Source organism: Punica granatum, chromosome 2 (assembly GCF_007655135.1).
Source record: "Punica granatum isolate Tunisia-2019 chromosome 2, ASM765513v2, whole genome shotgun sequence".
In the NCBI taxonomy this organism is placed as follows: domain Eukaryota; kingdom Viridiplantae; phylum Streptophyta; class Magnoliopsida; order Myrtales; family Lythraceae; genus Punica; species Punica granatum.
The window spans coordinates 32,690,536-32,706,352 of NC_045128.1; the positions used below are offsets into that span (position 1 = coordinate 32,690,536).

The 15,817-nt window shown below is 41.4% G+C and overlaps 3 protein-coding genes across 4 annotated transcripts; 2 read left to right on the forward strand and 1 right to left on the reverse strand.

Moving 5' to 3' along the window:
• The first annotated feature begins 2,471 nt into the window (after positions 1 to 2,471).
• Positions 2,472 to 3,336, forward strand: LOC116195806 (pleckstrin homology domain-containing protein 1). Its single transcript, XM_031525167.1, has one exon. The coding sequence runs from the start codon at positions 2,557 to 2,559 to the stop codon at positions 2,995 to 2,997; it is 441 nt and encodes a 146-aa protein (XP_031381027.1). The 5' UTR covers positions 2,472 to 2,556; the 3' UTR covers positions 2,998 to 3,336.
• A 3,203-nt stretch (positions 3,337 to 6,539) lies between these two features.
• On the forward strand, positions 6,540 to 11,974 carry LOC116195805. Of its 2 annotated transcripts, none has more exons than XM_031525166.1 (14): positions 6,540 to 6,899; positions 7,420 to 7,831; positions 8,092 to 8,183; positions 8,502 to 8,660; positions 8,838 to 9,174; positions 9,423 to 9,541; positions 9,623 to 9,695; positions 9,775 to 9,998; positions 10,095 to 10,151; positions 10,271 to 10,436; positions 10,918 to 11,037; positions 11,119 to 11,289; positions 11,389 to 11,448; positions 11,530 to 11,974. In XM_031525166.1, exons 1-14 carry the CDS (start codon positions 6,853 to 6,855, stop codon positions 11,644 to 11,646), a joined length of 2,154 nt encoding a protein of 717 aa, XP_031381026.1. In that variant the 5' UTR covers positions 6,540 to 6,852; the 3' UTR covers positions 11,647 to 11,974. The 2 variants fall into 2 exon arrangements, with proteins under 2 accessions (XP_031381026.1, XP_031381025.1); XM_031525165.1 differs by having other exon boundaries at positions 6,541 to 6,899; positions 10,268 to 10,436.
• A 1,205-nt stretch (positions 11,975 to 13,179) lies between these two features.
• On the reverse strand, positions 13,180 to 15,602 carry LOC116193882 (receptor kinase-like protein Xa21). The gene is made up of 4 exons (XM_031522628.1): positions 15,349 to 15,602; positions 14,588 to 15,170; positions 13,751 to 14,259; positions 13,180 to 13,534 (listed from the first exon to the last, which is right to left on the reverse strand). The coding sequence occupies exons 1-4, from the start codon at positions 15,600 to 15,602 to the stop codon at positions 13,180 to 13,182; spliced, it is 1,701 nt and encodes a 566-aa protein (XP_031378488.1).
• Positions 15,603 to 15,817: the final 215 nt, after the last annotated feature.

Below are 15,817 nucleotides of genomic sequence, written 5' to 3' on the forward strand. Positions count from 1 at the left end.
CCCACCATTGCAGCAGCCCACCATGTGACACCTTAGGCAAATCTCACATCGACAAAACACGGGAGAGATGTTGGGTATGTAAGTGAAATCCCAATTTTTTTTTTGATAATTTGAACTTCTACGACTAATCGTGCACGTAAGAATTTTCTTTTATATATATATATATATATATGTATGTTAGTAAGATGAGTTTGAGTTTTAACTTTCACATGTTTCAAGTATTCCTTAAACTTAATCAACTTCACTGCTGCTCATCAACTCCACTGATGAATTTTTCCCTGTCAATTTATTCTCTTACACACATTTATTTATTAATATTACATTTGTCAAATCACTTTTTAACTCATCACACACTGTCTTGCCTTCTGGCTTCTTCCTATAAATTTGATTCGTTCATTGTTCTTTCATTTATTTCGTGATTCAAAGCAAACAGAGAGCTGACCGGAAGGGAGAAAAATGCGTGAAATTATAGAAAAATAAGAAACAATCGGTTTTCGGAGTTTCGATGTTCGAGAGACTTCACTTTGAGCAATTTATTCCTAAACTAGTGCTTTTATTATTGTTATGTTCGTATTTTCATAATTGCATTGTCATGGTCATGTTGATGTTTTAGATCATGCATGTATTTTAAACGATCGATTATGATATTATTGAAACCGTATTACGATCCTGCTGTTTAGGTTATGATTATTCACTGAACGTCAAACTCATTTCAAAATACTCTCTCAGTTGTTTTTACATGTCGAGTGGTTGTGAAAGAGCATGAAACTTTATCGTGATTTTCAATTATTCTATCAAATTTGTAATTATCGAGTATTTCAATAATGTTGTATTATCAAAATTGTATTTGAGAATTTTTTCGTATTTTTTGGATTTTATTTAAAAATTCGGGATGCGGTGGAAATGCGGAATTTATCGAATTTTTCAGTTATTTAATTAAATTTATATTTATCGAATATTTCGAATTTTGTATAGAAAATATTGTGAATTTTATCGCTACTTATTTATTTTATTGAGAAATTCGGGATGTTACACACCAAACTCATCGACCTTCTTGACCGGACTCGCCAGCAACTAGTCGACCTTCTGGAGCAGACTCATTGGTGACTCAACCTTCTCGACCATAATTCTCGGTGACCAGATTGTCCCGTCTTTGTAGCCTTTTGAGCTTTCATCTTCGCCTCCTCACTCCCTCTCCCTACCCTCGCCCAAAGAGATCACTGCCAGAAAACAGGTGGGTGTTTACTTTTCGGTGTGAACCAGACATCAGGAAGTCCAATTGTGCCTTTACCAATCTAGTTGAGTCGGATTGGCCTACTAAGGGATAAAACTCTCATAGCGTGAATTTTCTGCATGGACTCGAATCCGAAACCTTACTTAAGCAGAACAAGCGCCAAACCACTCGAATCAATCCATGTTGGTCGGGTAGGTGTCTACTTAGATGCCCCATTTCTTTGCTAAATTCGTCCCCTTTGCCGCATTTGATTTGCGATGTGATGCGATCTTTCCGCAATTCATTCTCAAATTGCGATTACAATTGTTAAGCTTTGGCGGGTCAGTGTTGATTTTAGTCGTCGATTCCCCAATCATAGCTGGCATTCTTACATTGGTCAATTGGAGTTTGCAGAGCGGGAATCGGGTCGACCGTGTCGCAAAGAAGGTGTTTCAACGTAGAATCATTGATTTTGCCGAGTGTTGATTTTCCCAAATTCAATTTTTGATCAATTTGGTATTAATTGATCGAGTGGCATACTTGTCCTTTTCAATATAACATGTGAGTGGCATGCACCCTCTTTTTGCCATAAATTCATATGAAATTCCATTCATGAATCACTTCACTTATTTTCATATTAGATCGAGAGGTACTCTGCAAAATCTCAAAGGTTGAGAAGCAACTCAATTTCATCCTATAGTTCGGAGATTAAGTGCATTTAACTTCATATTTTTTTACCACAATATTGCATATTACCTTATATGAATGATCTGTTTGTTAACTATCGTAAACTAGATTGACAAAATTGAAACAAAAGTATCGAATATATAGTCGTAAGTTTTTTCATAAAAAATTATTGCTTAGGAAAAAACTTAGTTTTTTTTCTATGAATAAGTAATTCGCTTAGAAAATAAATTTATACATACATCTATATGATGATAATATCCTCATAAAGCTAAGTAACCCAACTTTTTTTATGATATTATCCACATATTGATTTTGCAGAAAAAAAGTGGGACCAAACAATGTGACATCACGTAAATTTTGCAATGTATACATATTTTTTTTCGGTAGCAAATCTTGCAATACTTTTAAGATGCAAAGTTCTTTTTATTTTTCATTACTAATATATCGATTTCAAAGAAAATTATTTAATTAGGCCAACCAAAAAAAAAAAGAAGGGGTTAAAGTGACATAATAGCACAGTGTGGCACCAGCAAATCAACTCCAATAATAACAGGTGGGCCAACCCACATGCCGCCTTCTCCTCCCAACCCCCCTCCCCCACCTTCTGTTCCTTGAATTCCACGCGACCGACGGGCGATCCGACCCCCCCGACCCGGATGGCGAGCCTGTGGCGGCTGGCGTCCAGCACCTTCACCTCCGACAAGCCGGCCGCCGACTACGACGGCGTGGAGTTCTGGACCAACCCCGAGCGCACCGGGTGGCTCACCAAGCAGGGCGAGTACATCAAGACCTGGCGCCGCCGTTGGTTCGTCCTCAAGCAGGGCAAGCTCTTCTGGTTCAAGGAATCCACCGTCACCCGCGCCTCCCGCCCCCGCGGCGTCATCCCCGTGGCCTCCTGCCTCACTGTAAAGGGCGCCGAGGACGTCCTCAACAAGCAGTACGCCTTCGAGCTCTCCACCAGAAACGATACCATGTACTTCATCGCCGACTCCGAGAAGGAGAAGGAGGATTGGATCAATTCCATCGGCCGGTCCATTGTGCAGCACTCCCGGTCCGTCACCGACTCCGAGATCGTCGACTACGACAGCAAGCGGTGAGGTGAATTCCCCGATCTCCACCGCTGCCTCCTGCTCTCCGTTTCACGTGATTATTTGGTGTGTCTGTATATTGGCAATTTGAGATCGGTCGCGTCTTCGATGATTCCGCTTGATGCTGTATAAACAGATGCTATGGCAATCCGTTCGAGTAATCGTCGGATTGGATCGTGATCCTATTACTCGAGTTTGAATTTGAAATTTGTGCATTCCGCTGCGAATTGAAAGTTCTAATTTTGTGCCCGTCGAAGGTTGAATTGGTAGAGAGTTGTATGAGCGGCAGCTACTCCCCGGTACTGCAAAATTTTCCAGCTTTATTTATTAGTTGAAGAGCTTGCAATACACCACTTTCCATTTCCTTGATCGAAAAGAAAGACGGAACCTTCGGGAAATTTTCCTTTTCTCGGAACTGAGATGTCTAGAACGTACGGAGTCATTTTGCTCTGTTGTAGTCTCATGTGTGGGTACTTGCTTTGCTCGCTTGCTGCATTACGAATTGTTCTTTTGATTGCCTTACAATTTCACAAGATTGGTTATGACTCGAGCTTTCGCACATCAAACGTGGCACAAACATACCATCATCTTTACCCCTTTTGTTTGTGGCAACAGTGTTTGAAGCAATTGGAGAGGAAAAGCATTTACTCTTGTCGTTTTCATCGAAAGAAAACTGCATGAACTGTTTTTGTTCATGCACTAATGACAGGGGGAACTACCTGAAAGCAGATCTGTCTGTTTGTGCCCTCTTACTTGACAGTTACAGATATCTTGCCTTGCAAGTGAATCTTCATCTCTTTCCTCGACTTCCTTTCATCTGAAAGGAACGTGCATGTATTCTAGTCCGTTGCTTAATGAATAGATGTGAAAATCTCCGGAAAACCTTTATACTTAGCTTCATCTTTTGATCTCTCTGTATTTTCAGCAAAGCTGGAAGCAATGCTGTGATGGATCATAGCTTGAGTTTGCTATGATCTTTGATGAACTCACATTTTTCTCTTTTCGATTGGATACAAAATCAGAGATGGATTGTCTTGTGCAGCCATGGCATTTTACATCATATCACTGTCAATCCGGATGGATTATCTCATACCAAACGTACTCAGATGTCCTTGTCAGAATTCTTTCCCTCTTTTGGAGGGACATCTTTCTGTCTCTTGAATTTTTTTATGAATTCATGAAATTTACCAAGTTTCCCAGGTGGAATAGACCAAATTCATGGAGTCTGTCGAAGTTTATAGTGAAAATCACCATAAAGGTTGGAATTTCTCGGAGTGGAGAGGAAAGTGAAACGTCTATTTTGACATCAGATTTCTCGGAGTGATATGCTTCAACAGTTGGTTGGTTTGGTCATTCGCTTTCGTTGTGAAATACGAAATCATTTAAACAGCAGAACTCCTGGTTCATCGGAGGAATGCAAAACCTACGGACCCTTATTGGAACGTCCACACTCGAGAGATCCTCAGGGCATTATTTGACAGTAGGTATGTTCAGTGTTCACATGTCCTATATATGTTATCTCCCAAACTTAAAAGTTGCTTAGCTGGGAGTTGAGCAGTGCATGAAACTCTTATTCCAGAAATATCCAAATCACAGATGTCCCATTCAACAGTTGATTCCATGTGGCTGGTAGCCTCTGAATAGTCTACATATGTGGGGGACCCTCGCTGTAAAGGGATAACATACACGGGTATTATGAGCATGTTCAAGATATTCCATTCTTAGAACCCAGTTACAGGTTCGTTGGCTGTGCTATTCTAGTTCATCAAACCAGTTACGTTGTTGTTTTGCTGGAGATGTTTACTGGGAAGAAACTGACCGATGAAATGTTCAGTGTTCATTCACATAAAGAATGAACACGACTTTGCTAGGTAACATCCTTCGCTTTGATTAGCATTAAAAGCGGCAAAGTTATTCAGTATCTCATTTTGGTGTTTTGGATCGGAATAGTTTGTTTCCATGAAATTCCGAGGGAATGAATGGACGACAGTGATTTGACAAACTGAACTCATCAGAAAGAAACTTGTAGATAGGGGCTCTCTATCCTAATAAACATGAAAAGGTACGTCAAATGTTCTTTTTAACCAAAGTCGAGAGTTTCATGATCTCTTGATTCTCTTTGGTCTTCACAGAGCAGCTTTCAAGTACATAATATTCACATTGCAATGATGAAGTTTCAGCAGGATATCGCGACTTGCTTCCGGGAAATCTATTGATAAAATAAGTTTTGGTTTCTGAAAACTTTCGAAATTTTGCAAGTGAATAATAGCAGCTTTTTCTTTACTTTGTACCACATGAAGATAGAATATCTATCGAGTCCAAGCATCTGCTGTGCAGCATCAGCAGTCGTCGCAAAAGACCCGATAAAGCTTGGCAGTGATGAGCGAGCAGTGACTGGAAATTCTCAAATGATTGTGTTCTGTTTCTCATTTTTTTTTTCAGTAAGTATAATGTTCTGTTTCTCATTGAGAAGTGAGATTGGACACCTTCTGGAGATGTTGCTTAAAGAAAATGCTCTTGTAGTGTATTTGGTAATGACTTCGCTGATTGTGTTTATGAATGTAGCTCCTCTTATTGAAGCTTGACTTCTAAGTTCCATTCCCCGGCACTGACTTAATTGTTTGATTGTGCCTTTGGAATATCGAACTAGTACCGAGCTTGCCTACGCTCTTCTGCTGCTTGTTACTGCAAAGTTCTGCAGTTATTCAGCCATTAAGAAAGTGAACTCATTTAATTCGTCCAACTTCCTGATAGCTACAAGGTTTGGGGGAGTCGAGAAGACACAAGATGCTCTTCTTCTTCCGTCGATTGTAGATCTATCGTCCAAGATCTGAAAATCGAAAGACAAATGCACATTTAAGAAGTTGATATGGTTCTTAGACAGCAGTCAACGAAGTAGTCTGGGCTTGAAGCACAATTTGCATTTCATAGGACGGACATGTGACTGCTCCTTTCATGGCCCTTGGGTATTTACATTTCACAGCACAATTCTGCCATTTTGGCAACTCCGAACCCGACTACTTATCCCCAAGGTAAGAAAGTCCTTCCTGGAGTTTGTACAGGGGAATCCCGTCTCATTGTTCATCCATCTCATTCCATCTGTGCGTTTTTGAAGGAAGATTCAGCATGAATTGGACTGAGACGAATTAGTATCAGGTTGAAGCACCGGGCGGATTGTAGTAGTATCCACGTCGGCTTTCGAAACACAGTTTACTGTACACAGCCCTGCTCGTCATTCATATTCTGTCCTTATGCCCCCTGCCAAGCCGCATACATGCGCGAATCTGCACAGACAGAAACGAGATACGAACATTGTGACAACAAAGATAGAATTCCGAATAGATTATGACAGCAGTTGACGTTTGTGAGAACTTAGCTCGCATCGCTTCAGGTGATCAATCCAACAGCCAAACTCGCTACTAACCATTCCTGCAATGCCATAAGAAAAGTCGATAGAGGATCGATTTTTTTTTTTTTGGTAGTTGAAAGGAATGTCATGGGCTTATAAAGGGATCGAGGATGAGAAATAAAGGGATACGATAAATTCCATCAATGACGAGAATTGAACCTTGGGCTCTTTGTCTGCATTTCCTATGATGCTCTTCTTCGGGGAGTCCGAGGAAGAACTTTGAAAAGGAGACGGCTGGCGGGAGATGAGCCCTAAGTAAAACCCGAAGCTGCTGAGCTCACAGAGAGAGGGAGAGAGAGTAAAAAAATGGGATTAAAAAAAAAATGAGTATTCTAAATTAGAAAAACTCTTTTCGCATCTTCTTCCTCGATGCCATCGATGATGCTGCTGCTATGTAAACTCATCACTCTCATCCTCTTCCTCTCCTTTCTGCTCCTCTGCTTCCTTGCAGCTCCATGGCTTCCCTGTTGCCACTGCATCTCACCAGGCTTCTCCATTGCTCGTAATGCTCTCTCTTTCAGTTTCCTTCTTTTCTTTTTAATTGGGAGACTTTCAGTTCTACAGCTCCAATCGTTAATGCAAGAGGGTTTTAATAGAAATGAATCTTTGGGCCTACGTTATTTCAGCTACAAGATCGAAATTTTTAGCAGACCAATCTTTCCCCTTTTCTGGGTTGATGCACATTAAGTTAAAGTTGATATTTTTAAAGATTTTTATTGCAAATCGAATGTGATGAGTAAGAGCTCAGACCGTCGAAGATCACGTTGCCTTAACTATTATCCGCACGGACAGTTTTCTGAGTATATAAGCTGTTCGATCAGTGAAATGGCAGGAAGCTACTTGATCATCTTTGGGATTTACTGTGCTTCATTAATGAAAACGATAATTATGTACAAATGGGGGAAAATGAAAATTTTCAATAGGCTATGACAATGTTAATGTGACTGACAGTGGGTTTCCCTACTTGATTAGTTCATGGTTGCCGCTGTGAATTGTCTGAGTCACTTCTTTCCCTGTCACAGAAAACCAGTTTATTCGGACAAGAAACCCAGTATTAGGACCGGGCCGTTGTACTCGTGGAAATTTGGTGGGAAGGAGCGTGAAAATTATGACCTGTCAAAGGATTATCCGTCTGCAAAGTGTGATCTTGTTTGTAATCCTTCTTCAAGATGGTTTCCCTGGAGAGTGTCGGCCTCTGCAGCTTCGTTTTTCTCTGATCAAACCAACAGTGAGAACGCATCTCCTCTAGTTAAGCATTCTAGTCATGGAGTGGAGTTCAATCGCGTAAATTGTCTCGTGTGGGTTCTCCATGAATCTGCGCGGAGCTTTTCTCTTGCCGTTGAATCTCTCAAGTTGCCTGGAAGTGGTGCTGAGCTTTCAAATGCATGGCTTGGGAAGGATGTGCATGAATGGCACAAAGTGGCCGGCTATCAGGTAGTGGCACTATGCTTATGAGTCTTGGTTCAACGAGCTACTGTTACTTTGCATACATCTGCAGGATTAGACAATTTTTTTTCTTCTTTCTGTGTGCTGATTGTTGCTATATGTGGACCTATATCCCATCCTCTTTGCTTATTTCTTGGTGGAACTTCCCGACATGCTGCTTTATTATGATAGAGTTGGTGCATTCATTTTGAGCTATTGCCATAAATGAAACGGCAACAAGAGAAGCATTGATTAGAATGGCAATGCAGGTCGCAGTCTACGCTTTGCTGAAAACAGCTATTGGGGTGGAGTTCTTGCTTTCTCGGGAGCGTAGCAATGGTCCTTTGCCTGTCCAAGAGATGTAAGTTTTGTAGTCTTTTTTGTTATTTGTCATTTCACGACAACAGATTCTTGTATGCTCAAAATGAACATGTGAATTGTTTCAGTTAATAATGAGAGAATAAGACTAATTCCTTGTTATGAATGGTATTCTGCTCTCATTTGATGCTTCACCAAATGAAGTTTGAAAGAAATTTCATCCAAATTTCTCATCATTTGCTAAGGTTAGCATATTGTCACGCAATTTAAAATATTAGTGGTGCTTATGCATGACTCATCAACTTGCTTTAATATACAGCTTTGGCCATTGAGCTTTACATTTTTTTTAATCATCCTTCAGCTTAGGCAAGAGGCTGAACTTTTTGGAGAACTACATTGAAATTCAGTTGCGCGAGAGACATGCAGAATTGGTAAATTGGTTTAGACGGGTGGAACTGCCAAGGATAGAAGCATATTTCGCTCCTCTGTTGAAGAAGTGGTCTATGGAATTCGCGGGAAGGTTTCCTCTGGATTTTTATGCTTTTGGAGCTTAATTTATCACTTCATTTATATGAAACAAGTGACGCTCAAGCAAGAAGTCGTGTTGTCTCACTATCTGTGCTTTCACATCCTTTGATAAAGTTGTCCCTACAAGCAAGTTGCTCTGAGGTGTGGTCCTAAACAATGTATTGTTCAGTGGCGTTGCAGGGATCATTGTTGCTATAACTTGCTGTGCAGCAGTCAGCAAACTTGGTCCTCGACAATCATCATGTGCGTCGGTCTCATTAACGATTGATGATATTCTGGTTGAGCTTATGGAGCTTTCCCATAGGCTGGTATCAGTTGATAAGCTGTATAATTTAGCAGCAGAGGCGGGCTGCGAGTTACTCTTTCTGACATACTTTGGGACAAAAATTCTTCCCAGCAAGAATGTTGAAGAACTAGAATTTTGGATTGGGTTGGCAAAGCAGAAGCTATTAGTTGCATTCCATGAAGAGCCTGTAATATCAGGCCTGAAGGTTTTTCAGGACGAGGCAAGTCGCATTATTTATTGACTGGTATCCAACCTTTGTATTTTCTTCTGAAAATGTTAGCCTCACTTGGCACCAAATACCTAAGGTCTATTGCATCCAATTTCGATGATTCAGCCATTGATCCAGACATGGTTTGGGTCTATCAAAGTGCTACATTCCCAGTCAGTATTCATGCAACAATCATGGTCTTCTCTCTGTTCTGCGTATTATGCATTTTCTCAGGGAGCAAAACAACTCTTACCTGGCAGGTGAAAGCTGATAGTTTGGCTGTTCTTGGACTATTTGCATACCTGGGCAGAAGTACTAGATTGTATTTGTCAAAAATGGGCATAAAAGATATTGATGATCTGGTTAAGGATTTCCTCAGGTAAGTAGTCAGTTATTTCTGCTGATCATTTATCTCGCATTCTTTAAACTTCCTCCGATTACAGGTGTCTATTGCTTACAGTTACTTGGAGTGTGGCATCCTTTTCATACACCCTGAATTCTCCTCCACGCCGGTTTACCAGCTCTTTATGGATGTTAGTTTTCTCTGAACTCGAGTTGAAGATGCAAAGAGTAGACCAAGATTGCACATGATTTTTACTTCATGTTCTCCAGGTAATCAAAGATGAAATTGGATGGCTCGACTTTTATGCTTCACTATCTTTTGTACGGAATCCCGAGAGAAAGAGATCCAAACAGCATCCCATACAGGCAGAGAAAGAAATGATTCTATCTGCTGTGTTTACTGTCTGCTATGATGTCTTCTCTGGGTTCGCCCATTTAAGCCGCTCAACTTTGCAACCTTTAGATGCAGAATTGCTGGCATTCCTGCTTAGAAGGTCAGGCGGTTTGAATGGATAATTCGGCTTTCATGATTCTAGGTTATGTATCTTGGAGAAGTGTTGATACTTGAAATTTGGTCGAAAATGTTTCAGTCAAAATCTACTGGCGCTTTGTCTGGAAGACTATTGGGCTGCCTATGATAGATCATGGTATGTTAGCTATGCTATGATCTTTTGCACTCGTACACATCAAAGATGAATTGACTTTTTCGTTGGGAGTGACGAAACTACCATCGTAAATATTTGAATTTGCCGAGCTTCTCTAGCAGGGAACCAGTAAAGATTATGGAGGCAGGAGTTATTGAAAATACATCGATTACAGTAGCTAGACCGCCAGCCAGGTTGTCTCCAGCTTTGGAAGCACAACAAATGACTGTCTTGATGGCACAAGAATGTTTAAAGAACAGGTCCCTGAACCTGGCTCACATGATTAAGGTATCTCTTAGCCAACCAATCAATCTCAACTGGCATTTTCTTTGATATTGAGGTCAACTTCAGAATCATCCTCTCTCAGGCATGTGAACTACTGGTCCTTCAATTCCTGTTCGTGATTTATGTGCTTCAAAAAAATGTTGGCTCTGTTTGAAATCAAATAGTTATGGAAATGTGGAGCCAGCTGCATCCACTTTCTGGATGTCAAACATATAAAAGAAAAAATGAAAACACAGTAAATGCAAGTAAGACTATTCCATTACAGTACTTATGGGAAAGGGTCTAGCACAGAAGCAAAGAAGACGCAACCCGTTGCTGAGACCCAAGTTTTTGAGCCTCAAACGGATGATGATACGGTATTAGTGTATATATTATGTAAAAGATTTCTTCAAAGAGCTTCAAGCACCATTTTGGTTGGCCATGTGCATCTCCATGTTCAACTTCACGTCCACACAAAATAACTTTCTGCGTAACTGATATGCAGCCCATCGGATCTGCTGAAATGGATAGGATGACCTCTTCAGGACTACCTACTGCTGAGCCCAACATACTTTCTGAAAATTTACTCAGGAAATATAGCGTGAAGTTTGTGTCAACGAGCTCTGTAAGTCCATTAATCTCTTGAAAATAGATAGTCAGTGTAATCGGCAGTCAGTTTTGCTGATAGTTGCAGGTCTGCCTGTAGGATCTATGGATGGGTACCCAGTTGCTCTTAATAGACATTACGGTGTCCATGGAACTTCTCCTGAAACAGTGGCGAGGCCACAAGGTCTCAAAGCGGGAGCAGAAGAAGCTAAAGAGGACATTAAAAGATATAGCTTCACTTATCCCCGTGACAATTCTGATGCTGCTTCCTGTGAGTTCTCTCCTCACTTCCCTCTTCTAAGTTATATGCATTCTGGCAACAGTCTGATTAAATTCTGTTTTCTCTTTTCTTGGAATGCCCATTGATAAGGTAACGGCTGTGGGTCATGCGGCCATCTTCACTGCGATCAAGAAGTACTTGCCATCCATGGTAAAGCTATTGACTCGTCGGAATCTCCTTCTAATGTTTTCTCCGTTAATCATGTTTCTATTTCCATTGGCTACAAAATAGATCCCTTCTCCATATTCCTCGGAACGCTTGGCCATGGTGAGACAACTAAGGAGGACTAAGAAGATGGAAATCCGATTGTGGAGTAATCTAGAAGATCCCTCCTCCAGAATGATTTGAACCCGCTTTCCAACTCAGAATGTTTTAGATGTTTAACTAGGTAGTCGACATCCACTGGAATACGAAACGAACTGCTCACCTCACATAATGTACAGTTCTAGCATAGGTTCGCTGAGCCGGGAAAACTTGGTGAGCAATTAGTCATAAGGACTTCTGTTTCGTTCTGTATAAGAAGGGGGGCAGGTTGTATCTCATGTATTAATGTCTCACGAACTGACCTACTGACCAGCTAATGGCCATCGAATAACTCCAATAACCATGCCACTGAATAAATTATGCAGATCAGTCACAGCAGAAAAAGCTCCTATGCAGTTGAAAATTTGTGGCACTTGATGCAGATGTGAGTGTGGTACTGACAATAATTATCCGTTTTGCTATGGACTCCTTGTCGATGACAACCATTCATTGCCCACAATACACTCGCAATTGCTCCAGTTACACCAGATTTTCAACTTTCGAGGAGCCCAAACCCGGTCACACCATACTTTTTAGAGATGTTCATCAGGCAGAGGCCCACGATGTTCGTTGAAATACATGAACGCTCACAGCTGTGCAGAGACCACGATGTTCGTTGAAATAAATGAACGCTCACAGCTGTGCAGAGACGCTTTGTCCAGTGGAAATGAAGAAAGTTGTGGACCCGAGAACTCGTTCACGAAGATGTGGAAGTAAAGAATGCTTGGTCTTGATTTCTTATATAGTGTTAGCTTGTTATGCCGAGTCACGGATAGTATGAATTGAACATCGATGATGTTGCAGCCAAGTTGAGCTCAATCAGGAACAAGCTCACTTCAGTCAGAACTTCAAATATGCAGCCATCATTTTCCCTGGGAAAAAAGAAAAAAAAAAAAAAAAAAGGAAATTTAGATTATTCTCCTACAGATGCCTCTTCAGGAAGGACAAGTAGCCGAGAAATGAGCAATGCCTAAGCTCAACTAGCAGTAAAAGCGGCGAAGCCATTCAGGACCTACTTCCGTATTCTGAATCGTGAGTGTCTGTTCCAATAAACTATCAATGAGCTCACTCTGGTAGTTTGCTAGTCTATAGATGGATGAGTCTGATCGAGAGGGAGATTTTGTTAGTCTACAGATGGACTTGGAATGTATTGGTTTTTTATCAAGGATTCCATGATCTCTCGTTTGGATCAATTTCCTGGTTTAGCTTTTGATATGTCCTGATGAATACTTGGCCAAATGTTCCCGAAAGATTCTCAGGTTCTGCATCTTATAACAATCCTACAGAAATGTGCAGGATAAATCTTGGGAGTAGTTTGAATTAGAGCTGGACCGGTTTTCATCGGGCAAGGAGAATCTTAGTTGCATTTATCTTTCAACATTGTGTCTCATACCCAAAGGAGGAAAAGAAGAAAAGCACAATTTCTCGCGGTACTTCAAATCCCTGAGAACTATCACTTGCCGTAATATTAGATGATTTTGAGGTATCCTGCAAGTAGAACTGATGAGCCAAAGAAAATTCTACATGCACTTGTGGAAATTGACTCAGACGACCACATTGCTGAAGACCTTGAAATTCTCATTCAACGAGTTTATTTCTGATTGAGCTCAGCTCAGCCACTGCATCGGCAATGCTCATTCGTTCCTTCGGTTGTTCATTAGAGCAAGCCACTCCAACGTGAAACACTGAAGCCAAACACTCCTTAACTCTGCTTTTTCTGTTGTTGGTTCGATCTTGGTCATTTCCCTTCATTGTCAAATCAATATATTCGTCTTCCTCGAGCGGCATCGGGTCTATGATCTCTCCCATTTGACCAGGCAAAGCTTTCTTGACAAAGTTTTGGAGGTTGAGACTTTCATTAAACATCTCATCGGTGGGTCTTTTCCCAGTGAAGAGCTCCAACAGGAGAATGCCGAAGCTGAAAACATCGCCACTGCAAGAGAATAGTCTTTTAGTGGCAATTATTTAGTAGAAATAAAATAATTGCTACTAAATACTTTAGAGGAGACAAATTTTTTCACCATTTAATAGCAATTATTAAAAATTTCTACAAAAAGGTTATTATAATTTTTAAATAATTCAAAAGTTGCTCTGATTATTAATTGAGACGTTACTTTTGGATATCATTTCTTCTTCTTCCCAAATTCACCCGCACAGCTTGTCATTCCCTGTGACAAAAGCCGCGCTTGCATTGTTGAAGACTCTATCGCTCGGTACCATGCCCTCAAAATTGTTATAGGACAGATTCAGCAGCTGAAGCATGTCCCGGCCCTCCAAGAATCTTGGAATCTCTCCGGAGAGATTGTTCCGAGAAAGATCCAACCACTGCAGACTCTTCAAGGAAATTAAAGTTGATGGAATGGGCCCTTGGAAATTATTTCCCGCCATATGGAGCTGCTCCAAGCTTATACAAGCTCCAACAGTGCCTGGAATATCATTGGATAACATATTTTCTGAGACATCCAGTGCTCCTAAATTCTTCAACTTCCCAACCTCGGCAGGCAGGAAACCTACCGAACTATTTCGTGAAAGGGCAAAGAAAATTGACAACGATGAAAGGTAGAAAATTTCAGGGGGTATGGGACCACTGAAGTTGTTGGCACAGAGAGAAAGAACATTTAGAGCTTGCAGCTTGCCTAGAATAGGAGGAATTTCCCCCTGCAAGGGATTGCCATGGAGCCTCAAATAGATTAATCGTGTCAAATTTGCAACGGAGGATGTGAGCTCCCCAGTCAATTGATTTTCATTGAGGTACAGTCTCGCGAGCTTTCGGAGCTTTCTAATGCTTGAGGGGATTATACCTAAAATATTAGTTCTGTACAGGCTGAGGACTCCCAAATTGACAAGATCTCCTATGCTGGAGGGAATATTTCCGGATATGTCATTGTCCCCAAGGTGAAGAAAATTAAGACTAGTTGACAAGTTGATGATACTTTCAGGCAATCTTCCTTTAAAGTTATTGCTACGTATATCAACTCTAATTGACCAGGGAAGAGAGGAAATCTAAATCATTGTCTGCCCCGGTTCCTAGATAGCTCTTGAAGATCAATAAACTGCGTAGCTTAGACAACTTTGCTAAGGAAGGAACTGTCCCACTGAGCTTGTTCCATGCAGCCCGAAATCTCAACAAGTTTGACGCGTTAGATATTGAGACCGGAATTGATCCTGAGATAAGATTAGCATCAAGACCGATGTCCTGTAGATTTGGGAGTGTGGTGAACAGGTCTGTAGGAAGACGTCCGTGTGTGCCATGGTTTGAGGTGAGAGTAATAACGGTCAGAGTGGATAAATTTAACATTGATGGAGGAATTGTACTGGACAGATTGATTGCAGCAATTTCAAGTACGCGAATCTTCTTGAGCTGACCCAGGGATCCGGGGATGCTCCCGTGTAAATGATTTATAGCTGCAGAGAGCGTATGAAGAGACGACAAATTGCCGATCGAGGATGGGATCTCACCAGTGAGATAGTTGTTGCGAATAGAGAGCACCTCAAGCTTTGCTATTGTGCCCAACTCCGATGGAATCTCTCTGACAAGATGGTTGTGAGCAAGTTGAATGACCTTGAGACTGGAGCAGTTAAATAAGTTGGAAGGAATCATGCCCTGCAACTAGTTGTTGTTCAGTTGTAACATCTCCAGTCTCGACAAATACCCAATCTAAGTTGGGATTTCACCGGTGAACTCATTAGCTGTAAGGTTAAGCTCCCTCAGGAAGCTCAGATTCCCAATATGCGGTGGAATCTAACCTGCGAGCTTGAAAGATTGCAGATCGAGAACGGTGACTCTCCCATGCCTCGGGCTGCAAGTGGCCGCATGCCACTCGCAAAAGTGAATGGTGTCGTTCCAAGAATTCGAGCGCCCCGAAAGGGTCCTCGCTTATCAGGGATTTGAATTGGAGCAGGGCAAGTTTGTCAGTCTCATTTCCTCTCATCAAGCACGCAGTATGGCCGAAGAGCGAAAAGAGAAGAATGTAGTTGATACGAAGAGATGATGAAAGCATGTTCCTGGGATTGTAGTCTCTCACCAAGTGGGCAAAGAAACCAGCCAGAGAATGGCGTCCAGAGAAGGGATTGACCCAGGAGCAATGTTACCGTCATCCGCTGCAAATCCCTCGCAGGAGCTGATCAAGATAAGGTTAGAGCACAGCAGCTGGGTGAGCTTGAAGCAGTATTACCAAATCGGCGAGTGAGTGGTCGTGCGATTCTAGCATCTCCG

Excerpts from the sequence above, each read along its gene's own strand:
- LOC116195806 (XM_031525167.1), top strand. The coding sequence starts at position 2,557 with ATGGCGAGCCTGTGGCGGCTGGCGTCCAGCACCTTCACCTCCGACAAG.
- LOC116195805 (XM_031525165.1), top strand. The coding sequence starts at position 6,853 with ATGGCTTCCCTGTTGCCACTGCATCTCACCAGGCTTCTCCATTGCTC. Across the intron at positions 8,184-8,501 it reads CCTTTGCCTGTCCAAGAGAT|CTTAGGCAAGAGGCTGAACT; the intron begins GTAAGTTTTGTA and ends ATCATCCTTCAG. Across the intron at positions 9,542-9,622 it reads CTGGTTAAGGATTTCCTCAG|TTACTTGGAGTGTGGCATCC; the intron begins GTAAGTAGTCAG and ends TATTGCTTACAG.
- LOC116193882 (XM_031522628.1), bottom strand. The coding sequence starts at position 15,602 with ATGCTTTCATCATCTCTTCGTATCAACTACATTCTTCTCTTTTCGCTC. Across the intron at positions 15,171-15,348 it reads GCAATCTTTCAAGCTCGCAG|TCTCAAGGTCATTCAACTTG; the intron begins GTTAGATTCCAC and ends TAACTGCTCCAG. Across the intron at positions 14,260-14,587 it reads TAGATTTCCTCTCTTCCCTG|GGGGAAATTCCTCCTATTCT; the intron begins GTCAATTAGAGT and ends AATCCCTTGCAG.